Source organism: Myotis yumanensis, unplaced genomic scaffold (genome assembly GCF_028538775.1).
Source record: "Myotis yumanensis isolate MYYU_CA2020_CCGP unplaced genomic scaffold, mMyoYum1.0.hap1 SCAF_9, whole genome shotgun sequence".
Lineage (NCBI taxonomy): Eukaryota > Metazoa > Chordata > Mammalia > Chiroptera > Vespertilionidae > Myotis > Myotis yumanensis.
This window is the reverse complement of record NW_027223760.1, coordinates 48,845,357-48,872,991: the sequence shown is the minus strand read 5'-3', so window position 1 is coordinate 48,872,991 and position 27,635 is coordinate 48,845,357. Positions and strand designations below refer to the sequence as shown.

Sequence of the window (27,635 nt, the reverse complement as noted above, 5' to 3'; positions counted from 1 at the left end):
AACATTATCATTCAATTCACTTTGAAGATTTGAAGAGTGTCTCTGATGAGCTCCAAAATTCTTATCCTCTTCTTTTCTCTCATAACATACTCACCCTGGGCAAGAGCATAGAAATCTCCTTCAAAAGATTTAGCTTACGGACCGGCTGACTGATGTTTCACGCACTCTTTCTTGTGTAAACCAGAACTATAGCGTACAGTCTGTAGAATTACTGCAGTGTCTTAAAGTGGACAAAACCCCTATTTGCAAGGCAGAATGAGTGTAACATTCCGCTAGGTGTCTATGGTTTATATCTCTTATATTTCCTTCTCACATCTAATTTTCTTGAGCTACCAGTCTTTACTGAATCTTCCCTAAGCATTTTATCTCATTTTCACAGACACACTTCCTTTACACTCATATTACTTACAGAATTAGATATTTCATTAAAATACACATTTATAATAATAAGTAGAGTTGTTCTGCCTCTTAGTAAACATGTAACTTTTGACTGGTGGGGGCAGAAACGAGTGGACATACTAAAGCCCTAACACCCAGGAAGGCTGCGGATCTCAGCCCGGGTTGTACAGAGGAACAGACAGATCTGTTATGTTGGTGAGGTTGTTAAATGGCGACCAATGAAAGAATCTTGGTTTTGAAGTTGCCCAGGCCTATGTTCAAATCCTGGCTCTGTGATAACAAGGTTGTCATGAGATTAAATCAGATGGCGCCTGTAAAGTGTTTGTGAAAGTCCGGCACATGGTAGGTGCTCAAAATGAGCAATTGCAGCTTGTTGCTGCTGCTGGTACTAATACTGTAACAGCAACATGCTAAAGCTCTCCAATCTATCTCATATCCGGACATCTGCTAATATAATGTCCTAAACGACCTCACCACTAGAGTCTTTTATAAGCAAATCGGTCAGTCATTTCTGAAGTAAAATGTCTCTATCCCGTAAACTTGCTCATCCTCTTATATTCCCGGTTTTGGAGTAGATACCAGCTTCTATCCCAGAAAATATCCAGGCCTCTGTTCTCGTCATGTAACTGGATCCCCTCCTACCCCAGTGATCAGAAGTGAATATCCATCTACTTAGCACATCCTGTGAAGCTGCAGCCTTAAGACTCTTCTAATTCAACCCTTTATGTTTCTGCTGCATGTCTTATATCACTCATAAAAGTTGCTATTTGAGAGTGCTGGGTAGGGTTTATTCCTGCAATGCCAGGGTAGCTAGCACACTGCTTGGCACATAGGAGGCACTAAAGAAATGTTTGCTGAATAAATTAATAGTCATAGCTACATCTGCATAGCATGGCAGAGCCTAATTTTCCTGCTAATTCTCAGCTTTCAAGTAAGAAATACAGTGAAGCACAGCTGTAGCTGGGGCCCAAGTGACCCTTTGGGGGATTTTCTCTTGTTGTTAGGCTCAACCATTAGCAGTAATTTTTGCTGTAGCAATGTTTGCTCTGGTAAATTCAGGGAAACTAAATGGTGCTAATCATAAAAATAGCCTTAATTACGCAGTTTGTGTTGGCATTTGTTTATCGGATTTGAATTTGGTTATGTATATTTTCAGACTCAGTTCTGTGAATGAATAGGAGAGAGTTGCTTTTTATCTAGAGAAGAAAAGACCTCAAACTAACACTTCAATGTTTAAAATTCCTAAATCTGTGCCAACCATCCAGATGGTTTTCAGCACAGTATCCCCTTCTCTGCAAAGGCCTCCCTCTCCATTTGCTGTCAGTTGACTTCTGTGTGCCCTAGTTTTGTAATGTGAGGCCACTTAGTCTCTTAACGTCATTTGCTCATCTCTAAAGTGGAAATAACAGCAGCTTCTTCCTAAGTCTGGTGGGAGAATTTCCAGTAGTGATAAATTCAGAGTACTCATCACAGTGCCTGGAGTAAGCTACACGAGTAGACGACTTTGTGATTCTGTTCTGTTCCCCATCCCTGGCCTCTCCAATACAAGGCCACAGAGCAGCACACCGAAACAGAGCATGGGCTGTGCAGCTGGAGAGACCAGGGCCCTTAAACAGAAAGAACAGTGTTATGGCTGCCTGATGGTGGCAAGTTCTTTAGCTGGTAGCTGTGGTGCTCTCCTCTTCTATAAAATGGTGCAAAAGATATCAATCTCATGGGGGTACTGATAGGATCCAAAGAAATAAAATATGTAAGACATCCCAATGACCCCTGGCCCATTTCTCCTCTCACTTACCAAGTCACTCAAAATGTTCTTGTCACTCAAAATGTTCTCGCCCTCACCGGTTTGGCTCAGTGGATAGAGCGTCGGCCTGCGGACTGAAGGGTCCCAGGTTCGATGCCTTGGTTGTGGGCATATCCCCAGTAGGGGGTGTGCAGGAGGCAGTTAATCGATGTTTCTCTCTGATCGATGTTTCTAACTCTCTATCCCTCTCCCTTCCTCTCTATAAAAAATCAATAAAATATATTTTTTAAAAATGTTCTTCTCAATCTCTATTCTCAGAATGTTTTCTGATATTTCACTCTATTTTTACTGTTTGGGCACCAAATCAAGAAACATCTGAAGATCAGTATCTAGGTCACCAAGATGGCCTTCTGCACTCCCTGCCTTCAGGTGCTTAGCTCTTCAGGACATTGATAATACAGCTGACAAATTATTCTTCCTAAAATTTCTGACCAGAGAGAGTTACAATTTACCCACAAAATCTTTTGTAACAACTCAAACTCATCTTTCCCTTCCTAAAATGTTCAATTAATTGTGATAGGCCATTCATGGAGTAGCATATGATTTTATAATATTTTGAAGCCTTTAGTCCTCCCCTCTCTTCCTTTTAGAAAATATACTCCTCAAATGCAGGGACTTATTTTCCCAACATGGCAGGCAGGCTCTGCAATGACCCCTAAGGATCCCTCTTTCTGGGTAATCATCCTCTTGTACAGGCCCTTCCCCTTGAATGCAGACTGGACCTAGAGACTCACTTCTAACCACTGGAATAGTTTACAGAAAGGCTGGTGTGACTTGCACCTCTTTTGTCTTCTTGCTCTGAAGAAACAAGTGGCCATATTGTGGGAAAGGCCCACATCAAAAGGAACGGATGTTTCTGGCCAACAGCCAGCAAGGGCCTGGAGCCTGCCAACAGTTCACACGAGGGAGCTTGGGAGTGGATGCTCTGTGTTCTGCCAACAGCTGTGTGTGAGACTGGGAGCGGATCTTTCCCCAGCTGAGCATTTAGATGACTGCAGCTCTGGCTGACACCTTATTTACAGCCTTGGGAGAGATCCTGAGTCAGAGGCATCCAACTAAACTGACCCACAGATACTGTAATATGTAAATATTATTTATTTTAAGTTGCTAAGTTTTGGTGGTAATTTGTTATACAGCAATAGGAAGGGGATATAGTAAATACAGAAAAATGGGAAAGTAGCTTTGGAATCAGGCAATGAATGAAGGCCGGGAGGATTTTGAAGGGTATGTTAAGCAAGCCTAAGTTGCCTTGAACAGACTATACATGGAAATCTGGGAGGGGATCCTTGTTATGTAGTGGCAGAAAGCTTAGCAACGTTCTCACCTTCTATAAGGAGAAAGTAGGAAATGTCCCTAGTGACCTGAGTGATTCTAAAATTAAGAAATGGGTTCCAAACTAAGTTCAAACCCAGGGTACTGCCAGGAGAACATGGTCTAAAAATGAAGCAGAGGTGTAAGCAAAAAATCTTTTGTTAGGAATTGTGAGCTTAGGAAGGCCACATTTTTAATAAGGTTGTCCACTAGACAAACATCATTGAAAGGATAATCTGGAACAAAGGCCATCAGTGTCTCTGCTCACAAGGCATGCAGAGAAGTGAGAGACTGTCTCCAAACAATGTCTACCTTCATTTCTACACCATCTTGGCTTCTGGTGAATTTTCCCATGAGTATGATATTCTCTCAGCTGCACTGATCAGTGTGACCAAGAGTGGCTAGGACCAAATCCATCCTGTATCGCACTGCATAAAGAGCACTATTAAAAGATCTCTAAGCAGCAGAATGAATCTAACCTGCAGTACTTAGATCAACCATGTTCCCCAAGACCTCCAGACCCTACTGGCTAAAGAAATACCATAAACCATCAGGGTCTACCATAGAAACCCAGTTGGCTTTCTCCTTAAAGTTTCTTCACTGGCCTTTCCACTTGTCTAAAGTATTAATTCAGACATAACAGGATGTATCAGTGATTGCAGACTTGGTATTAGTCCACAAGAAGGAAATCCAGGGTTCAGGGCAATTCTATTATCCATAATAACCTTGGCTAGCTAGTTGAGTTTTACCTGAATGCCTTCTAAAATTGAAGTGGTATCACTGATCACATCATCTAAAGTCAGTCAAAACTTGTACCACTTTATCTTATTAAATGAGTCCCACCCTAAGAATGGGTGGCAGGATGCATACTAACTATTCCTCAGGAAAGCAACCCTGGGTAACCAAGAATAGCCTCATTTTAGAGGGATCTGTGGATCAGCTGAAGATGATCTAAAGATGGTGTTTTTTTAAAAACACAAAGGCTTCTTATGACCAACACAGTTACATGAATAGCCCAAAGAATTTGATCAATTGCCACAGTTTGTTTCCACGGTTTGCCATCCCAGACTTTCACCTGTCAGTCTGTAATTTTCCAAGTGACCAGCTAAGTCATTGATAATATTTCATGAGTCAGTAAAAATATAACAAGGTTTATCATGGGGAGTTCAGACCAGAATTATGAGAATGCCCTTCGATTCTGCCAACTGATTGAACAAAGTGACCAAATCCATTTCTGGGTGAGCATAGCTGGTGCTGAGGCTGGAAAGTAGTAGGCAGCTTAGCTGAACCGTCAGTGAACCAAGCCCATGCATCAAGGCAACCTCTATGAACTGAAGGCCTCACTGAGCTAGGGGCCTTGTTTCTAGAGGTAAAGTTTCCCTGAATTGGAAGCTCTACTTGTTCAAGTAAATCTAAGGTGCTATTGGGTCAGAATGGCAACTTATCATGCCCATGTGATAAGCAGGGGCCCTTCCAATCTTTCTGGTCAGAGAGTTCAAGTTGACGAATCTCAAACTGAGATAATTCAGGTAAGAGAGTCACATGGCCCCATGAATCAGGCTTCAATTTCAGTTTATAAGAATTTAGTAGAAGATTAATAGCTGCCACGCCGCCTCGTGTGTGCATGAGTGTGTGTGTGTGTGTGTGTGTGTGTGTGTGTTTTGCGGGGGGGAGGTTGTTGTTTATTTTGTTTGTTTTTTTGCATCAGACATGTAGTATTGTGTTGGGAAAAGGCCGGGTGTTCTGCCAGCTATTAAGTATTTAAGTAAGCTGTGATTTCCCCTTCTCTTCCTGGGATTCTGTATTGTTCCTGGACCACATGGGAGAAAACAGGGAGAGTGCTCTATATGTCCTACGATTACTGCTCTACATGTGCCAATCCCTGAATGGGACATCTCCATTTTGGCACTAATGGGACAAAGAAGTGCAGACATATAACACATCAATTCCATTATATGTCTAACAGTGGAAACATTAACAGCATTACCTTGCATTTGCCCAAAGGTCACATCTACAAGACCAGTATTCACAGAACCATAAAGTTTGGGTGCCTCCGTCTCAAAGTTCCCCAGCATATTCAAGGGGTTCATGTAGCATTTGGTCTCTCTAGAGAACAAAAAGATCTCAGGCCTAGCCGTAGCCATCTTTCTCCTTAAAGTCAGAATAGAGAGAGGAAGCATCAAGGGGCATGGGAGCAGAGAGCAGCTTTGTGCCAGTAATAAGGTACAGTAGTTTTCAGTTTTGAGCAGTGCAGTGATTACTCATGTTTTAACCAAACTGCCAACGTCCACCTGAAGCAGAATATAAGGTGAGTCATCATCATGAACACAATCTATTTAGATTTGGGGAGTCTGACTCAGAAGCCATAGCCTTGACTCTCACAACAGGGACTCTGTTATAGAGGAAATCTCAATCTGGAGTCTAATTATGAATCTGGTTTGAACATAAGGGATGGTGAAGTTTTCTAAGGTGGTGAGGCTGACAGAATTTCGAACAGTTTCACCAGTATTATAAACCAGTTAGGACCCAAATACTCACCAGTGGTTTCTCACATGAGTTTATCTCAAGAAAATCTTCTTGACAGGACCAATATTCCCTTAGAGCAGCAAAGACCCTCTACAAAAAGCTGAGGTCTTTTGCTGTCTGAATTAATGTAAAGTTGGCATAATAAACTACAATAGAGGTTGAGTTGAAAGGCAGCCCAACTGTTGCTATTTCTCCTTAACTAGCATTATATGCCTTGCCCCATTATCTCTTCAGTGAACCAGCCAGAGTTCTAAAGATTTACCAGGCTTCTTGCCATGGCGTTTGTAAATTCCCTCCTTTCATGCTCAGTGTGGGTGTGTTTCTCTGTAAGTATTGTCTGAGCAAGGTTAGAACTTTCCTCTAACCCAGAATTGTTCTACATACTAGCTGATATAGTCCATCATGATTTTTGTGCTGACACCTCAAGCCACACTTTCCAAAGAGTAATGAGAATAGGGCCAGATAATGTCTATACACATAGACATGACAAGAGAGGACCCCAGAGCATGGGTAATCTGCATCTTTTATAACAGGCAGCATTACTGCCCTTGCTCCAGAGGGAAAGACTATCTCTATCTCCAAGGCTGTGTTCATACACAAACACTTGCAAAGATAGTTCCGATCAAAGAGCATTTCTGCCAATTATTATTTAATGGAAAAAAAATTTAGAAATTCAGCTGATTTTTCAAGTTTCTAGAATATTATTCAATTTACCTTTTCAAAGACTCTGCAGGTAAACTGGCCTTTTTATTTCTTTGAATATATACAATATTGAGCTGGTTTCTCCATTATAGAAAACAAACAAAAATAACAAAAAAACTTCTTGCAATCAAATTTGAAACCATGAATCTCAAATTCATGCTTTTACTTTGTATGTCTTTGGTTGTGATGATTCTTTTACACTATGGTTATCTGGTCTTTTGACAGGTTGCCTTGAAAATGATTTAAATTCCTTACCATATATACTTATTGTTTCCACAGCAAAATAGCAAGCTTCTTGGAAGCATAAACTATATTTTTCCATGACTCAATAGTCCCAGTTCAATTCCTCTTAATAATGTTACCCACTTACTAAGACATAAATGTTATTGTCTTTAAGTCCCTGATAAATATATTCTATGTGAGGAGGGAACCAGTGATCCCTATTTTTCCCACTGAGACCCAGAACTGAACAGTCAACAGACCAAAGTAGACCTCTGTAATTCAAATGTCACACTGCAATTTCAAGTTGGCAGCCTTCCTTGAGTTTCATTTTTCTTTCCAAGGAAACAATGAAGCACTTGTTCTAATGCCAACAGAAGAACTGTGGGAAGAGACTAAGAGATTTGTATTTCCTTGAATTTTATCTGCAGAAGAGAACAACTACATTGACCAAAGTGATACATATTATCATTGTTTTAATAATTCTATAATTATACAACTAATTAAATCTTGGAAAATATGGTGTGTTCATATAAAAACTGACTCATGTGATTACAAAAATGCTAATAGGTCATTAAATAGAACCAGAACCAGAAGTTTTATACATATATATATGTATATATATTATATATTAGTATATATTACATATATATTATAATATATATTAGAGAATATATACTAAACAATAAACTAAAATCAACAAAAATGTCATTGATGGTATTTCTATGGATTATCTATCAATTGATAATAAAAATAAATCAATCTTACAAATTTCTTGGAGGGAGAATAATTCAACTCCTTTCCTCATTTTGGCTATCTGGTGGTTCTTGGCAGCAATACCTTTTTGCAAATCTCTGCAATACCAGGACTTTATATCCGTTTTCCTGGCATCTTTAAACTGGACAACTCCAGCTCTGATTGCAGCTAACCCCTTCCCCACAAACTCCCATAAACCTAGATTGTCTATCATGCATATTCTGTTTCAGTAGGTCTGAGGCTTAAGGTAGAAATCTACCATTTTAAAGAAGTATCATGAGATCCTCACATTGAGGCAAGTTTGAGACACAGGTTCTTAAGTCATTTTGTAAGTCCTTGAAGAGCAGGAACTATTCCTTTTATATCTACATAACTGCTAAATCGAAGCAATTCTACACGGCAGATTTTAACCTTTTTCATTAAATATTGAGTCAATACAGGGTACTTTGTAACGTATAGAAAATATAATGAATAATGTTGTAACCACCACCAATGAACTAATAACCTAGTTCAAGAACAGAAGCAGAACCACTGCATTTTAATTATGGTCCTCTATATGTGTGTGTCTCCTTGAATCTATTTCAAACACTTACCCTGCAGGGCAAATCTGCTTTATCACTCTTAATTTTTTCTAGTTTTTAAAATATTTTTATTATAACTAAACAACGTGTTATTTTTTTTACAAGATTTTAAACTTTGTATAAATGAAATCATATTGTTTGTATTCTTCTGTGCCTTTTTGTTTTCAATGGTACACTCTTCAGAGTCCACCAGTTGTTGTGGCTTGTTGAAATAACTTCTATATATTACCCCTCTGTATGACTCTACTACAATATATTTACCCTTTCTCTTGTTGATAAAGATATCAGTTGTACCCAATTTTTGTCTATATTAAAAACAATATTATACATTTATTATAGTTCATGTGCATAATGTGTTTAGTAAGAAATATAATTGTTGATTCACTTTACTAGATAATGGCCAAAGGTTTTTCAAAGTTGTTGGGCCAATTTATGCTCCTATGTGCAGAAAATAAGAGGACCTTTTACCCCACATTCTCGCCCAAACGTAAAATATCCCATTTAAATCAATTCGGTAGGTATGACATATTTCATTTTGGTTTTTCATTTCCACATCCTCATTGCTTATATGGTTGGGCATCTTTTTATATGTTTCAGAAAAAGAAAAAAAAACTGACTTCTCTATTCAACCTCCTCTCTCTTACTGGCAGCTAAAGATAATGATAATTATTTTAGTTATAATATAACACATTTTTAGACATTTTGGCATGTCCACCATATAGACCATGTAAGTAAGTACTATGATAATTTAAAGATGTATGTATTTTTTTTAAATTAAGAACGTTGTATTAAAAGAAAATTGCTGGATTTAAAGACAATATAAGTTACTGTGTATGCTGTATTATACCAACATCATACAGCTCTGTTCTTAGATGTCTTTTGTTTCCCTTTAATATGAACTACAAAATATTTAAAGTGTTAGGGGTTAAAAACATCTGTGGTTAAATATTAGGAAGTGAGTCCAGTTCTGCAACTAAGATATGTAGACTCAAGTTTCAGAATTAAATGTTATTTTTCAAACAATAACCCTCAAACTATTATTCAGCATTCACAACACACAGCTCTAGAGAAGATCTTGTGAGCATAAAGCTAGTTAATAAGACAGAGACTATTTCATTTCACACACAAAGCAGGAAGGTACAGATAAGCACTATCCCCACCAGAAAACAAACCTTAAGGAAATAGTTGTTATTGTTATTGCAGTTGCCAGACACTCCTTGCAAGTCAGCCACCGTGTTCTAAAATAGTTGACAACAAAAATTAAAGAAGGATTTACCCCATTAAAGAAAGCAGCCTAATGGTAAAGGATAAGAAACAAACCACTGACGCTCCAGTGCCTGCTGTAGCACACACTTTCAAGAACTAAGAGAATGCCCCCACTCTTATAAACACAGAAAAAAGTCAATTCACATTGTTAAAAAGCCGTCCATAATAACTGCAATCTCTTGTTCACACAACACAAGCTGTTTTCAACCAGGAACAGCAAACAGCATGAGTCAAATATAATGCTATCCCTTTAATGCTTTTCACATAAAAATTCTATTCTTGTAAACCTTTTAACACTTGTGCAAACCATAGCTCCCATTATATTTTTGCCTTCAATTATTACATTAACACAAGCAATGAAAATGCATATACATGTAGGTAGCTGCTCCAAATTGTATTCAGTACTTTTAAAGATTCTAAAAAATTAACTAATATTGTTATAATATAGTTATAATGATATTAATTTCCAGTAATGGAAAGAAATTATAGAAAGATTAAATTATGTTTTAAAAAAAATGGGGCCTCCATTACTGGAGTGATGATTAACATAGTTATGAACTACTGCCTAAAGAGACTTTGAAATGCCATCTATAATCTAAGCCTTTAAAATGTAATAAATAGTATAGTTTAAAAGGATACAGAAAGAGGCAAAAGCAAAATAATCAGATAACTTTAAATGTGCATGTAAAATAGCTCATTTTAATGTAAATGACCATATTTATTTTCTAATTTAAAAAAATGGTACAGTACCAGTTCAGACTTCATTTCCAGTCTGAGCCCACAGCGTTTCACGTTGCAAAATACTCTCTGATGCCCCAAATATGCACAGAAGACCCACAGTACACATACCATGCCAGAATTATATCATCTCACCACTCAAATGCTAAAGATTGATTGTTGTGGAGTATGACGGGAGATTTAACTTGTTATTGAAAATTAAAATGTAGTTGAAAAATTTACCATACCCCAGAATTTCATGGGGCAGTGTTAACTGTTTGAGGGTTTTTACTGAAATCCTCCATGGTTACTTTTCAGATTGTTAAAAAAAGAAAAAAGAAAAAAAAAAAAAGGAAAAGGAAGGAAGAAGGAAGGAAGGAAGGAAAATGAACAATAATTCTATTAAATCCAGAAATGCAAACACTAAACACAGATCTACATTTAACATTTTTCAATTTTTCAGATATTTATCTTCCTCTCCTTTGTAGGATCTCTTTTATTCTTTAGCCTTTAGGTAAAACCATTTTCACAAGCCATTTTTAAAAGCCACTTTTAGCCTTTAGGTAGAGCCATTTTAAAAAGCCACTTTGCTTTTAAAGAATCAGAATGTTTAACATTGAGTGTAAAGAGATATAGGAATGCAAATTATGTTGAATTGGCTGTTTGCTTATTATAAACTTTTCTAGTTTAAACACTTGGAGAAGATAAGCCTACAAAAATGCAGAAATTTAGAGTTTGGAATTATCTCTATATTTTAATTCTTTTGGAGTATCATTTATGCTTTCCTAAAGCATTAAACCAGATATATCTAAGCACACACAATAAATGATAAAGTAGTTTTAATCTCAACTATGGTTCCACTGTACTTTTACAATTTCTGGATATATTTATCACATTACAATGTTTTCCCTGTAGACAATTCAAGCAAGCAACTCCCCTCTGTCAATGTGACAAGTTCCAAGTTAGACTCAATCTTGGATGATTTGACCAAAACCAGAAGCTATCTATCCTTTGTAGACAATGATGATCTAAATACTGGCGCTGGAATTACTTGGATGAACTTGGTTGTTCTGCATTTAATTAGAGGTTTTCCTCACTGGCCCAGGGAATGTCACAGGGGATACCGTCAAATAAAAATGATTTTATCTTTGAAATCACAGAATTATTCTATAAATAGGAAGCATGAGGAACCAAATGATTGATTATATAATTCAGGATTAACAAAGATATGTAAATCAATGAATTGCTCAAGTAGATATCAAATTAACTAATTTATTCAAGGGCCATTTACCCACTGGATAACCAGTATTGATTGATCTCATTTCCATTACATTTTTTGGACATTTTACTTTTTATTAACAGAGAAAGAGAGTAAATAAAAAATAGGGACACAACACTCAAATCAATTTAAAAATATTTGGTAGCATTAGTAAAAGAAATGAATTTAAGTCACATAGATAACGTGTTTACACAAGAGTGACTTTTAATCATTTGTACAGCTTTCATCTCTCCTATGCACAGAAAATTAACAGTTGGTTTCAGCTTGGCACACTTGGGTGAGGTGGTGTGGAACAGCAAGAGAGGGAGTACATAAGTCAGGGAGGAGCATGAGTGAGAGAGACAGAGGAAAAGGCTCTGTGACCATTTCAGTAAAGTGAGGGTTACTTGGAGTAACATAGTAGCACCTGATTTCTATTTCTACAATATTTTGTAAAATATTTGTATACTTTTTAAGTCCTATCTTCATAGGATACTTATGGATTAAGCATTTGCCTAGAGTAAAAAACCCTCCAAGAATTAGATTCCCTTATTATTAGAAACTAGAGGCTTGGTGCACAAAATTCGTGTGGGGCGGGGGGATGTGTCCCTCAGCCCAGCCTCCACACTCTCCAATCTGGGATTCCTCTCACAATCCGGGATTGCTGGCTCCCAACAGCTCGCCTGCCTGCCTGCCTGATCATCCCCTAACCACTCCTCTGCCAGCCTGATCCATGCCTACTGCTCCCCTGCCAGCCCGATCACCTGCAGCTGCCCTCCCCTGCTGGCCTGATCCCCCCCAACTGTCCTCCCCTGTAGGCCTGATCGCCCCCAACTGCCCTACCCCTTTGGCCTGATCGCCCCCAATGCCCTCCTCTGCCAGCCATCTTGTGTCCACATGGGGGCAGCCATCTTGTGTGTTGGAGTGATGGTCAATTTGCATATTACCCTTTATTAGATAGGATATAGGACAGAGTCACAGAATGAAATTCTTAAAAGATACTCCCTCACCTTAAACAAGAGCCCTCTCTGCAGCATCTCTTGTTACCCAATTATCTGTGTGCGCCTAAACACGGCAGACCCCTCAGTCCACTCTGTTCGGAAAGAGCAGCATGGTGCAGAGTCCAGGCCTTAGAGCCAGGAAGATCCCTCTTCCCATCCGAACTCTGCCAACTACCAGAAAAAGCTTCAGTTGCTGCATTTCTAGAGAAAAAAAGAATCTCTTCTGTTTGCTGTAAAGATACATGAAATTATGTGGGGAAAGGCACCTTGCAAGGTGGCCAGCACTGAATACTTACTTACCCCTGTTCCCCCTGAAAAGATCTGCTTAAGTGACAATCAACTCTGCTTTCCTTACAAAAACTGGCAAAAAAAAATTTATATGATGTTTTTTAAGTATAAATGTTGAGTAACAAACATTCCTTTTGCATTTACTAAAATTATTACATTAGAAAATAATATACAAAGATATGTGTATATCTATATTCATATCTATATGGAGAAAGAGAGAGACGGGAGGGAGAGAGAGAAAGAGAGAAAGAGAGTGAACAAGCACTTTACCTGTTTAAATTGAAAACTTCTGGGAGATGAATGTGATTTCATTCCTATGTACTGGAAGAAGTACGTAGTATGTAATCTAAAAAATTTCACTTGACGAACCTTAAAAACTATTTTACTTTCCCTCTTTCCTTGTTTCACCAGATGCTTTATTTCATAGGCTCACGGAATATTAGAAGCTGGAAAAAATTCAGAGATTTATCCAATTCCCTGAGCTCTACAGCCAGAGACAGGGAGGCCCACAGAGACCAAAAAGCTTGGTCTCCTCAGTCCACCACTGATGTCACCCCTACTCCCTGCACCCCAGCTCCAAGTTCTTTCTAGCAGAGTGAGCAGGTAAAACCAGACCTGCAGAGACGATTCTACCGTCCTAAAACAGACTTGTAGCGGAAGCAAATCAGTATGTCTGCTAAAACATAAAACACTAGCACAGAGAGTGGAAGACTAGGTAAGATGAACGTTCAAGTATCTGAGGAAAACATTTTTTAGTTTCTAAATCCAAGATAACATTTTCATATATAATATCTCAATATAATAAAAAATACTCGCCATTTCCAATGAATTCTGCAAGTGAATAAATAAAATCAACAAAATAGGATTATGAGAGACTTTTACATGAAGACTTTCTAGCATGTACTCTTTGACAAAAGTTAACTAATGCACCATTTTAAATTTTCTACTCTAAGAAATGGAGAGTACATCCTCATTATACTACAAGCACATAAAAAATTAATATACATTTGGGTTAAAACATCCAGATTAAAAATACATTAAAATATTTGAATGTCTGTTTATTAATCTTCACTACATTTTGGCCAGGAATGTAAAAAGTTCTGAACATAGAATAAATTCAGATGAATAGAGGCTGAACATATGAAGTTGCACTGTCCTTGTATCAGCTGGGATAAAGAGTATTTATTTTACCTGAATATTTACTATGTTTATGAAGTATGAAATACTACAACTAAATTGCTGATGGATTTTTTGATATGCCAATATGAAACACATGCACATTTAAAATAAAGCATGTTGTCCCATTATATCAATGTACGCTTGGCATTTACATTAGAAATAGACCAGCATCTGTATTATATTACAACACACAAGGGTTCCCGACAGCAGTTTTCACTTGGGGGTTAGCTTCTATTCATTTACTTGATCTTCTACAGAGAACAGGATGCAAAATTATTCCAATATGTATCTACTCTCTGGAATATGTGCTGGTGGGAAAGCTTTGTTCTGCATTGTGTTAGCACAAATCATAGCGAGCAGATCCAAGGAACTTTCTCTTCCTGGACAAAAAGAAAAGCCTGAAAACCTCAGTGATTTTTAATGCTTTTCTGCGTTTGTATGTGTGTGCTTTTTCATGTAAATGTTTACTTATTTTTTTTGAAAAAGCATTATGTACTGGCTGAAAATTTGATAAAAATTGCAAAAACATAAAGCAGAGGAAAAAAAAACACCTAATTCAAACCATAAAGACAGCAACCATTCGCATTTTGGTGTTTTTACTCTTTTTTGTTTTGTTTCAGTGAATTTCTTTAAACAGTGTGATAAAATATGACTTATTTGATTCCAAAGTCTCCACACTGTCAAAGGAATACCAATATTTGATTCATAAGTGAATAATAAAAGCAAATAATATTTCTTTTCCGTGAGATTGAACATACACACACGCTCCTTGGGAAACTGTGAAGAACCTGCCATCCTGTTATAAAGTAAAGAGAGTTTTATACAGTAGGAACCTCGGGAGAAGAAATGCAGGAAAAGAATGTCTGCTCAGGTTGCCTACCTCATCGTCGTCGGCATCATACTGGGCGTAATGCTGCTCAAGCATCTCTCTCTGGCGCCTTTCTTGTTCCAGTGTCTGGCTTATCAACTGCGCAACCTCACTCACTTGTCCTGGTTTTTCTCGCCCAATGACAAACCTGTAGGAAGGTTAAAGAAGACTAATATAATTAGACTGTTCAGTAAAAAAAAAGTGCTAAGAAAAGTGACCAAGATTGACATTTCAGGATCCATGAAACAAAGTGACCAAGATTGATATCTCGTCAGGATCCATGAAGCCTCAAAAAAAAATCAAAAAAAAAAATCACCTCTATACTTAAAATGGCAGGCTTGGGTGGCAGGAGAGGTTAGCTGAGCAATCAAAGTTATTTTTGCTGCAGCCCAAAGGAACAGAAAGGAAAAAAAAACACAAGATCATAAAAAAAATTATTACCTTGGGAAAAAACAAAACAGATGTATTACAATACTATACACACTTTTGATGCTCTACATATGGCATCAAACTCCTAATTTCCTGTCCCATTGAACTTAAGATTTCCATAGTAATGTCCTCTTTATAACACAAAAACTGCATGAAAACTTTTTGAGATATAGCATACCTTAGGTGGGTAAATATATGTAGAGTAGAGGCACTAAGTTTTTGGTAAGTTACTAAACTTTAGAGATAAGAAATTAAAGGGGGGGGGGATGTAGTTTTGTTAGTTTTAGATTTAAAAAGAAAAACTAAAATAAGGAGAGTTGGTGAATTAATTCATTTCTTTTGGAGAAGTTTTGAAGTTTTAAACAGGACTTAATTTTGATATTATGTTTAGGTGTTCATTTAATCAATTGAGCTATTTTCCTTTAAGAATCAACTAGAAATAAAATTTGTAAAAACTAAAATTTTCATCTTTATTCAGGTATAATTCACACAAATATATCTATTTTAAATGTAAAGGTCAATAAGTTTGACAAATGAATAAACCTACACACACCACATTAATAAATATATAGAATATTTCCACCAAACTAAAATATACCATTTCCTTTCTAGTAAATCATTTCACCCTTTGGCAGCCGTGGGCAAACTACGGCCCGCAGGCCGGATCCGGCCGTTTGAAATGAATAAAACTAAAAAAAAAAAAAAGACCATACCCTTTTATGTAATGATGTTTACTTTGAATTTATATTAGTTCACACAAACACTCCATCCATGCTTTTGTTCCGGCCCTCCGGTCCAGTTTAAGAACCCATTGTGGCCCTCGAGTCAAAAAGTTTGCCCACCCCTGCCCTAGGGCCATATTAGATTTATCTTTATTCTAAAGTTTCATATAAATGGAGTCATAGAGTGTCTGGCTTCTTTGGCTCACTATCATGTTTTGGACATTCACCCATGTTATTGCAAGTATCAGCAATCTGTTCCTTTTTGTAACTGAATAATATTTCATTGTTCCAGATGTACTATATTTGGTGTATCTATTCGACTATTGATAGGTATTTGGGTTGGATTTTGGATATTATTAGCAAAATTACTATAAACATTTGAGTGCAAGTTTTGGACATTAATTTTCATTTCCCTTAAGACAAATAATTGATGTCATGTGTTAAGTAAGTATATATTTAACTTTTCAAATATTTGCCAAATTGTTTTTTTCAAAGTGGTGGTACCATTTTACATTCCAACCAGCAATGCATGAAAGGTGAAGTTGCTTTACCTCCTCACCAACATTTAGTATTGTATTTTAAAATTTTAGCCACTCTACTGGGTATCTAGTTGTATTTTATAATGGTTTTAATTTCCAATGCCCTGATGACTAATGATTTTAAGTATCTTTTCATGAGTTTTTTGACCATGCACATGTCTTCCTCAGTGAAATATCTTTTCAAATATTTTGCCCATTTTTTAAAACACTCCAGTTGTCTAACCTTTTATTATTGAGTTGCAATGGTTCTATATCCTCAGCTATGTGTATATTGCACATACATACACACACACAGATATACACACAATTAATAAGTGTATGTGCTTATTCTATTTATTACATTTTGCCCACTGCAGTGTTCTTAACTTTCTATACTGATCTCTTATCTCCCTTTAAATGAATAATAGAGTGGGGTTTAAGAGAATATAACTTCCCTACTATAAATCTGACAGGTGATCGAGGGAAGCAATTAATGTACAAAATGCAAATTAATCAAAAACAGCAGCCAAGCTCAAAGTCAGTAAATTAGAATTCACATTCATTTAAGCCATAAGTTCTTTAAACTCATTTGAGAATTACTTTGTCAGATCTTTTAGTTTAACAGTTTTCCCTAAGAATGTAGAAGTTTATTTTCTCTGCAAGGCAAGTGTTTAAAGCTAATGTAAACACAATTCAGGGAGAGAAAAACAAAAGATGTGGTCCACTTGCCAAATAGTTGAAACTGATTTTAATTGCTGATTTTAGAGATGAAAGAAGGAATCTTAAGAAAGACCTCGTGAAAATTTTTAAAGTAGAATATTATTTTTAAAAATCTAAATTATATTATATAATAAGAAATTATGTAATTATACAATATAATAATCAAAACTCCAATGTGATGTTACAACTTTCTTCCTTTCTTCAAAATACAATTCCAAACCAGAATTATTTATGAACGAAGTTTCAGAGGAAATAAGAATTGTTCCATATTGCATAAAAAAACAGCATTTTAAAACATGAAGGCCTACTTGCTCAAAATCACAGCTTGGCTTTCTTTCTGAATTTACTGCTATAATTTAACATTCTTCACTATTTGCCCAATATTAGTTCATATTCAAAATCACTTTACAGTTTGACTAAACAGAAGTGATTTGTAATTACATATAAAATAGACAACTCCTCTCATGAAATATACTCACTTCTAAAAGTGTGTGTTAAAGTATACATCTCTTCATTCAGGCAGGTATTTTGGGTGGCATTATAGCACCTAGCTGTACACATCTTTAAAGTTCTGTAACCCAGTATAATTTTAGTACATATTTGCAATATTAGAATTCATCCTGATAAGGATGACCACAGGAAAAAATATAATACTTGCACTAGTGTGCTCTGAACATGTCACCCTCGAAAGATAAAGTATGATCACATGATCACATTAAATTGAATTTCAAAAATATAATAAAAGTCTGCAACAATCAGTCCCTCTAAATATGTGATATTTGTATATAATTAGTGATATATTGTAGACATTATCTCCAAATGAAATGACATATGTTTAGTCAAATCAGCCTGTTTCTAAACTTCAAGACCCTTTAACACATTTCATACCGCTCAGGAGGTTTCTCGTGTTTCGAGCGCCATCTGTTAAGGACCGTTCACGAGTGTTCTCGTTTTTCACTCCCATGGAAAAAGGAGTGAATCTAGATACTTATGTAAGTTTTGTTTGGTCCCTCTTCATAGAGGAAAATGTTTTACACAGTACCATACATTAAAAAAGTACTAGGAACTTTAATTGTTTGATTGTTTTTGTAAATAAAAATGTTATAATTATTGAAAAACAACACCTAAAGTGCATTATGATGATTTCAATAACGTGCAGTTTGCCCAAAAACGTGCGGTCCCTGGCGTATGTCTTAGAGATTTCTATGCGGTACGCAATGTGTTAAGAAAAAAATATATTTTCTTGTTACTTTCTAAACGTTTTTCTTTGCTTCAACAAGAAACAGCCTGATAGATTTATTTTTCTAGCTATAAAAATGAGGTAAATATCCAAACTGTAATGAATATTTAAATAAAAAATTAGGTATTTTCTAAGGTTATCCTATACGAGTGGCCTGGTGCACGAAATTCATACACTGAGGGGGGGTGTCCCCTTAGCCCGACCTCCACCCTCTCCAATTTGGGACCCCTCGAGGGATGTCCAACTGCCGGTTTAGGCCCGATCCCACAGGGATGGGTCTAAATTGGCAGTCGGACTCCCTCTCACAATCCGGGACTGCTGGCTCCTAACCACTCACCTGCCTGCCTGCCTGATTGCCCCTAACTACTCTGCCTGCTGGCATGCTTGCCCCCAACTGCCCCCCCCCCCCCGCTGCCAGCCTGCTCACCCACAACTGCCCCCCCCCCCCCCCCCCCCCACCGGCTGGCCTGATCACCTACAACTGCCGTCCCATCCTGGCCTGATCACCCACAACTGCCCTCCCCTCTTGGCCCCTAACCGCCTCTACCTCGGCCCCGCCACCATGGCTTTGTCCAGAAGAACGTCTGGAAGGTCTCCTGGAAGGTCTCCCAGTCTAATTAGCATATTACCCTTTTATTAGTATAGAAGATAGAAGATAGAGACCTGGTGCACCGGTGAGACCAGCTGGTTTGCCCTGAAGGGTGTCCCGGATCAGGGTGGGGGTTCCCTTGGGGAGCGGGGAGGCCTGGGCAAGGAGCCTGTGGTAGTTTGCAGGCCGGGCACGCCCCCATTGGGACGGGGGTCCCCACTGGGCATGGTGCTGGCCTGGGCAAGGGGCTGAGGCAGTTTGCAGGCCAGCCACGCCTCCATGAGGTGAGGGTCCCCGCTGGGGGGCGTGGCCAGCCTGGGTGAGAGGATGAGGGCTGTTTTCAGGCTGGCCACACCCCCTTCAGGGTGGGGGGTCCCCGCCGGGGTGCCTGGCCAGCCTGGGTGAGGGGCTGATGGCGGTTTGCAGGCTAGCCATGCCCCCCAGTGGGGACCCTCACCCCATGGGGGCGTGGCCAGCCTGGGTAAGGGGCTGAGGGCCGTTTGCAGGCCCCTCCCTCGGTAGCCAGCCCAGGCGATGGCGACCCAAGCCTCCCGTGCCCCCAGGCCAGCTCTGTGTCCTCCGCTCACAGGCCCCTCCTTCAGTAGCTGGCCTGGGCAGGCGGGAAGCTTGGCTTCCTCCATTGCCAAGGGCGACCCAAACCTCCCGCTCGCTCTGGCTGGCTCTGTGGCCACTGACATCTTTGTCCCGCTGATTTGCATACTCACTCCTGATTGTCTGGTGGGCATTGCGAAGGTATGGTCAATTTGCATCTTTCTCTTTTATTAGTGTAGATAATAAAAGCCTAATATGCTAAGTGTCTGGTGGTCCATTCAACCACTCAAAGCATAATATGCTAATGATATGCTAAGGGTGCTCAACTGCTCACTATGACAGGCACTGACCACCAGGGGGCAGACAGTCGACCAGTTGACCAGTCACTATGACATGCACTATCCACCAGGGGGCTTACGGTGTGACTCATAGATTAGCTCGCTGCTGGGTTTTGGCCAATTGGGACTGAGCGAGACGGGACAGACTCACCCTGGAGCCCTCCTGTGGTCCCTCCCCAGCCCCAATCGTACACCGGTGGAGTCCCTCGGCCTGGCCTGCACCCTCTCACAACCTGGGACCCCTCAGGGGGTTTCAGAGAGCTGGTTTCGGCCCGATCCCATAGGCCAGGCCGAGGGACCCCACCGGGCCTCTACTGTCTATATAATGGCAAAACTAAAATATACAATTAAGCTTTATGTTTTTAGCATGGTTTTTTTTCTAGTGTTAAAACAATCATGCTGTTTCAATGTGAATTATTTCACTAAGAACTCCCCCCTGCCATCCTCAAGCTGAGATACAATAGACAAAGTCAAATGAATTAGATTTTGTTTTTCTTTTTAAATCTATTATCAGAGCAAGTAATGCCCATACACTGTCCTTGGTAGTTCAGATGATGAGATTATATGGAATTCATCTGATTCGTTTATTGAATTTTCTGGTGAGCTGTCAAACAACTATAAGATTGGACTTGCAATTTGCTGAATTGAAGTCATAAAGATCTACATGTTTTCTGTGAATGATGTGAGAGGTTATGCTGAAACATGATTTATGAGTGCCTTGCTTTACAGACAAAAGTTATTCTAATAAAAGTGATACACTATCAAAATGGCATTTGATGTCAAAATTTAAAAGTTCTCAATGTGAAATTAAGCTGGTTTAAAAAAGGAAAAGCTATACCAGGATCTAGTTGTTAGTTTTGTATAATCAATTCTTTCCTTCATATATTCTTTAAACAAATATTTATTGTGTGCAGATCAAAAACCTGAATGACATATATTTAAAAAAACAAAAAGAAAAATCGCTGTACAAGACCTACTGTCCTTATACAATACTTGAGTTTTAGGTCACAAAGGTCATTGGTGCTTTTAAACATTTCTGTAAAAAGTGTCTCATTTTTCCTGTTTGATCACATTTTATGCTCTTACTCTGAACTTTGTAGCTTTTAAAAAATACATATTTTTTATTGATTTCAGAGAGTAAGAAAGAGGAAGAGAGACAGAAACATCAATGATGAGATAGAAACATTGATCGGCTGCCTCTTGCACGCCTCCTACTGGGGATCGAGCCCACAACCCAGGAACATGCCCTGATGGGGAATCGAACCATGACCTCCTGGTTCATAGATCTATGTTCAACCACTGAGCCACGCTGGCCGGGATTAACTTGGTAGCTTTTTAAGTATTTCACTTAATTCTACTTGAGTGGTGGTAAATGTATGTACAGCTCCTTTCACTAAAATATGTTGACAGAACTTAGCAGCTAAAGTTCTATGCAACCAAGCTTGCCTCTTTCTTCTACTTGCATGCTCTTACATATTTTTTCTTTCTAGCTAGATATATGGTAAGCTATAACATGATATATTTAACATTTTCAAAAATCCATCTAGGAAAATATTGCTTTTAAAAGCTAGACCTGTACTATCTAGACTTAAAATATTTAAACTCATTTGTAAGCATTAATTCTTTGAAAGGAATTTTGTATCTAACCCAATACTAATTATCAGATCATTTTTCTATACCATATTGCAATGTAAAAACAAAGCACAGTCATGTGCTGCATCATGACGTTTTGGTCAGTGGACTGCATATACAGCGGTGGTGCCATAATCACAATGAAGCTGAAAACTTTCTTTCGCCTGGTAACATTGTCATAGCCATTGTAATGTGGCACAACGCATTTCTTGCACATTCTTGGTGATGCTGGAGTACAGTGTTTATAATGTCTACAATAGTGGCCAGTAATGTCCTAGGCCTTCACATTCACTCACTGACTCACCTAGAGCAACTTCCATTCCTGCAAGCTCCCATTCATGGTACAGGTGAACCATTTTTAGTATTTTATACCATGTTTTTACTATACCTTTCCTATGTTTAGATACAGAAGTATCACTGTGTTACAGTTGCCTCCAGTATTTAGTACCGTAATGTGCTATATAGGCTTGTACTCTGGGAGCAAATGACTATACCATGTCATGTAGCCCAGGTGTGTAGTAGGCTATGCCATCCGGGCTTGAGCAAGTGCACTCTATGATGTTCACGTGACAACAGAATCGCCTAACCACACATTTCTTAGAATAGATCCCTACCATTAAGGACACATGACTGTAACTGAATTATTTTTTTTTAAATTGTCTACCAAGTCCTACTTCAAGGACTATATACTGTGCAATAGGTATAAATTTCTCTACTTAAAAGTTAGCATTGCTGTGTCAGGTTTAAATATTTATGCATATAAACACTTAAAAGGAAATTTTAAAAATGTTATTCTGTATAGAGTGACATCAGAAAATGTCTCATTAAGCCAAAATCTTCTGTAAAGTAGTTTTGGGAAATCTCCAATGTTTTTAATCTTTTTATCACAGTAACTGCTGACCATTGTCATATATGTAAGATTAAACAGTACTACCACCCCTGGTCTGAAATCTATAGTGGCTGCTCCTCTTGTCTGTGGGCAAGGGTATAGTCTTATGAGTGATGCAAACAGAAAGCCCGCAGGACCGATGATTTCCGGAACATGGCAATCCTCCACTGCCTCCACTGGATACGACACTCCATTAAGCACAACCACAGAATCACTTTGATAAAAAGTGAAAACCTCAACTTCCCCTTGTGTGTAATGGCAACAAAAACTCTTATTAAAATGATGAAAACGAAGTGAAAACATGTCAAGATTTAATGCATTTCAAATCGAAATCTCTGATACACCAATGATTTTAAATGAAAACATTTATAAAACTTCTATATTTAGAAATTACATGCCTAGGTGTAAATCCAAAATAAACATGTGTGTATCTATAAAAATTCACTTCGCATTCATTTCAATTTCCTTTTGAATATTATAACATTTTCCAAAAAGGACAGAGAGATATTTAAGCCCTCAGATTAATTTGTTTTCCATTGTGTGGAACTACAATTCCTATGAAATCCTGACCTCCAGTAGTGGTGTATGGCTCAATGTCAAAGAGTTGTTAAATATGGATGCTGGGGATAAAAACATTATGAATACATAATGATCACTAAGTAGCAGGCACCAGCCAGAAAACATGTCAAGTTAAATGTGAATGGTGTTGAAGAGCAAACATATACTTTCTAGATGTTTCTCAGACTGAAGCACAATCTCTCTCCTACAATATCACTTTCCATAACTGCTGTCCTTCAGTATTAGGTCAGCTGTCCAGAGTTAAAAAGAATCGCTAATCCTTTTCCCAGATTTCACACTTTCAAGTGCTTTACAATTGCTACCATGTCTTTAAAATTTTTTTCTATTTCTTAGGAAAAAGCTTGTAGAAGCTTTTACTTTTATATGTAGAAGGAAAAATGTTTAGACTTCTCACCATCCTGGTCAGTCCTTCCTAAATACTTTCAAAATTTTCAGGGTTCTTCTTGAGATAAGATATGTAACAGTGAACAAATAAATTGCAAGGGTGGGCAAAAGGTTTAGAGTTGTGAGTACGTGGAACGTGGGTTGATTCGTATATTATTGTTTCTCAGTTATTGTATTATCTATTGTTATGATAAACCTACGTTTGCCCACCTCTGTAAATTGTGGGATACACAAATTGTGTATAACAATTTATCAGTTAAGGACATCTGAACTCACTTTTTCCAGTTTTCAGCTATTATGAACAAGCTCCTATGAATATGCAAACATGAGTCTTGGGTTGATATAAGTTTTTATTGTTTTTTAGTAGATAGCCAGGACTAGAACTGCTGGCTGGTATGGTAAGTGTACATCTATAATAATAAAAGCATAATATGCTAATTAGACAGGACATCCTTCTGGATGAAGCTGGGGTTACAAGGGAAGCCCGGGTCCCGGGTGCCAGAGGGAAGCCAGTGCCGGCAGCCGATGGAAGGAAGGCCTACTTTTGCATGAATTTTGTGCATCGGGCCTCTAGTCTATATATATAAAAGCCTAAGCAACTGACCAACCATTTGACCGTTCGCCCAGTAGCTACGATGCGCAATGACCACCAGGAGGCAGACACTCTGACCAATAGAGAAGGAAGCCTGGTTCCTCACGGTATCGGCCATGGGTTAGGTTGCTGCTGGGGCACTGTCGGCCCCAAATCTGGTTCACCCATACCTAGGACCCAGAGAGGAGGGAGGAGGGAGCCAGTGGGCATCCAGGTCCTGGGGGCTGGGCCTGCAAGAGGAGTCTTGCAATCCAGGACCCCTCGGGGGATGTTGGAGAGCCGGTTTCAGCCTGTTTCCCGCAAACCAAGCCGAGGGACCCCACCGATGCATGAATCCGTGCACTGGGCCTCTAGTTTTAATTTATAAGAACCTGCCAAACTGTTCCACAAAGTGGCTGTGCTATTTTGCATTCCCGCTGGCAGTGAAGGGAATGCTAGAGCTGCTCCACATCCCTGTCAATGCAGAGTATCATCAGTCTTTTAAATTTCAGCCATTCTACTGGGTGTGTAGTAGTACCTCATTGGGAACTGAATTTGCATTTCCCCAATGATTAATGACATTGAGCAGCATTTCATGTGCTTAACTGTATATCTTCCTCGGTGAAGTGTCTCTTTAATTGATTTGCACATTTTTAATAGGGTTATATATCTTCTTAATGAACTGTAAGAATTCTTCATGTCTTCTAAATAACAGTCTTTTATCAGATAAATGTTTTGCAAATATTCAGTATTTAGATTGCTTTTTCACTTTCTTAACAGTATTTTTCAAAACAAGTGTTTAATTTTTTATGAGTTTACCATTTCGTTCTTTTGTATTTCTTGCTTTTATGTCTTAAAAGATCCTTGATTAACCCAAGATTATTGAGATTTTTGCCTGTTTTCTATAAATTTTATAGTTTCAGCTGCTGCACTTTAGTCTATGATCAATCTTGAGTTAATTTTTGTATAGGCTGTGGAAGAAAGGTCAAATTTTTTTTGCTTCTTCTAATGTAGTTATCCAATTCTTCCAGCACCGATTTTTTAAAATATTATCATTTCCCCCACTTAATTACCTTGGTGCATTAGTCAAAAACCAATTGTTTATGTCTATGCAGGTCTATATTGAAACTCCCTATTCCGTTCCATTAATCTATATTCCTATCCTTATGCCTAAACCAAACTGCTGTGATTAGTGCAGCTGTCAGGTAGCTAAAGTCCCCTACTTTGGCCCTAATCGGTTTGGCTCAGTGGATAGAGCGCTGGTCTGCGGACTGAAGGGTCCCAGGTTCGATTCCAGTCAAGGGCATGTACCTTAGTTACAGGCACATCCCCAGTGAGGGGTGTACAGGAGGCAGCTGATCAATGTTTCTAACTCTATTCCTCTTCCTTCCTCTCTGTAAAAAATCAATAAAATATATTTAAAAATGATAAAAAAATAAAGTCCCCTACTTTGTTCTTTTTAAAAAAATGTTTATTTCTACCAAAGAAAGAGAGCCTGCTGAGATTCTTGTTGAGATTGTGCTTAATCTATAGACTTGGGGGGAAACTGAAGTCTTAACAATATTGAGTATTCTGATCCATAAACATGGAGTCTATTTCTTCACTCATTTAGGTTGTCTTTATTTTCTCAGAATTTTGCTGATATATTCAATACATTATGCCAGACTATCCTTAAGTGTTTTTGCTGTTATTATGAATGCTATTATTTGAACTTTCAATTCTTTGCTGTTGCTGGTATCTAGAAATAGAATTGATTTCTGTACAACAGCCTATCTCCTGTAACCTTGCTTGACTCACTTATCAGTTCTAGTAGCATCTTTTGTAGATTCCATAGAATTTTCTACATAGATGACCATGTTGTCTGTGAACAAAGTTTTACTTCTTCCTTTTAAAATGTAAGTGTTTTTCCATTTCTTATTCTTGCTTCACTGAATAAGCTATGACCTCCAGTACAACTTGAATAGAAGTGGAGAAAGTGGGCATATTTGCATTGTCCTAGTATAAGGGGAAAGCGTTTGGTCTTTCATCATTAAATATAATATTAGCTGTCAGTTCACTTGGGCTGCTAGTTATCACACTGAGAAATTTCCCTTATGAAATTCTGTAGGTTGAATTTCAAACATTAAATCAACCATGCATTCCAAAGATGTCACTTGGCCATAAATTATCATACTTTTATATCTTCCTGATTTAAATCTGCTAAAATTCTGTTAAGGATTTTTGTATCTAAGTTCATGAAGAGCATTGGTATGTAATAATTTTTCTTTTAATGCCTCATTCTGATTTTGATATTGTAACAGAATTAACATGTATTCTTTTACCCATCTGCTACCTGTACCACAATTCAAAACACATTTTTCTCTTGCCCACAAAGATATAACACAAGATATTGAGTCAAATTTGGACTATTGCTGGCAAAATGCTATCACGGAAGGCTAAATTATATATCTGAGCATAAATAGAAGGTAGTTTTGTATAATCTTGAATCAGTCTGTGAACATCTGGTGATTCCTATCTTCTTTCCATAGGTATGTAACCAGTGACTGTTATCTTTTGAACTACATCCTATTATTTTTTCTAATAAATTAATAATTTTGAGTTTAAAATTGTTTTTTTTTTTAATTTGTTGGGCCAAACAAATAGGGTTTTTTCAGGATTTCCAAGTAAAGCGTCATTTAGTATGTTCTAATATAAAAGTCAATTGTGAATAGGTAGATAAATTTGCTGATTAAAATGAACTGAATCTAAACTATTTAAATTATTTTTATATAATACAGGATCTGACAATGAGAACAAAACTTTACTCTAACTGTCTAACTATATTAATTTGGTAAGTTACATTCTATCAACCACCAAAAAGATTATAGGTTCTTAAAAAATATATATTTTTTATTGATTTCAGAGAGGAAGGGAGAGGGAGAGAGAGAGAGAGAAACATTAATGTCGAGAGAGAATCATTGATTGGCTGCCTCCTGCATGCCCCACACTGGGGATGGAGCCCTCAACCCAGGCATGTGTCCTAACCGAGAATTGAACAGTGACTTCCTGATTCATAGGTCAAAGCTCAACCACTGAGCCATGCGGGCTAGGCAATTATAAGTTTTTAAATAATTGTTACGACGTTTCTTTTTAGGTTGCACCAGGTAACATTGACATATATAATAAAGATATACTGAATAGTAGGAATTTAAAGTCAAAAGTCAAAGGAGTCTACAGTAAATGTGCTGTGTACTACATATGATGTAGCATGGTACATCTAGAGCCATTCTGGATTGAATTGTTCTGCATATTATTATACAGAGGTATATAAATAAACAAATTCCTCCTAGATCTGTGCTTTGTAGTTAGAAAACTACTAACTACATTTAGTAATTTTTAGATACCCTTTAAAAAATAAATTTTAGTAACCAATGAATGTGATAGCTAAGTTATTAATGAATAAGAAATATAGAACCATACCTATTTTAAATCCTCAGTTTAAAACCGTTCATTAAAACTACAGGTCTAATTTTTGGATCTGATTTTATATTAATACCTTATTATGAAGAACTACTACATAAAATATATCCAGTGGATTCAAATATTATTTTTAATAAG

General features: G+C 37.8%; 1 protein-coding gene across 12 annotated transcripts in view; it reads right to left on the bottom strand.

The window, feature by feature from the left end:
- The window catches only part of PPP1R9A (protein phosphatase 1 regulatory subunit 9A), a 295,498-nt gene that overhangs the window by 124,724 nt on the left and 143,139 nt on the right, over nucleotides 1-27,635 (bottom strand). For 8 of the 12 annotated variants that reach the window (XM_070424288.1, XM_070424296.1, XM_070424287.1 and 5 more), the window contains exons 6-7: nucleotides 14,888-15,023; nucleotides 9,471-9,536 (exon numbers count right to left, since the gene is read on the bottom strand). In XM_070424288.1, coding sequence (XP_070280389.1) covers nucleotides 9,471-9,536; nucleotides 14,888-15,023 — 202 coding nt within the window. The remainder of the gene's footprint in view (nucleotides 1-9,470; nucleotides 9,537-14,887; nucleotides 15,024-27,635) is intronic. The other 4 variants (XM_070424293.1, XM_070424294.1, XM_070424298.1 and 1 more) reach the window with 1 other exon arrangement.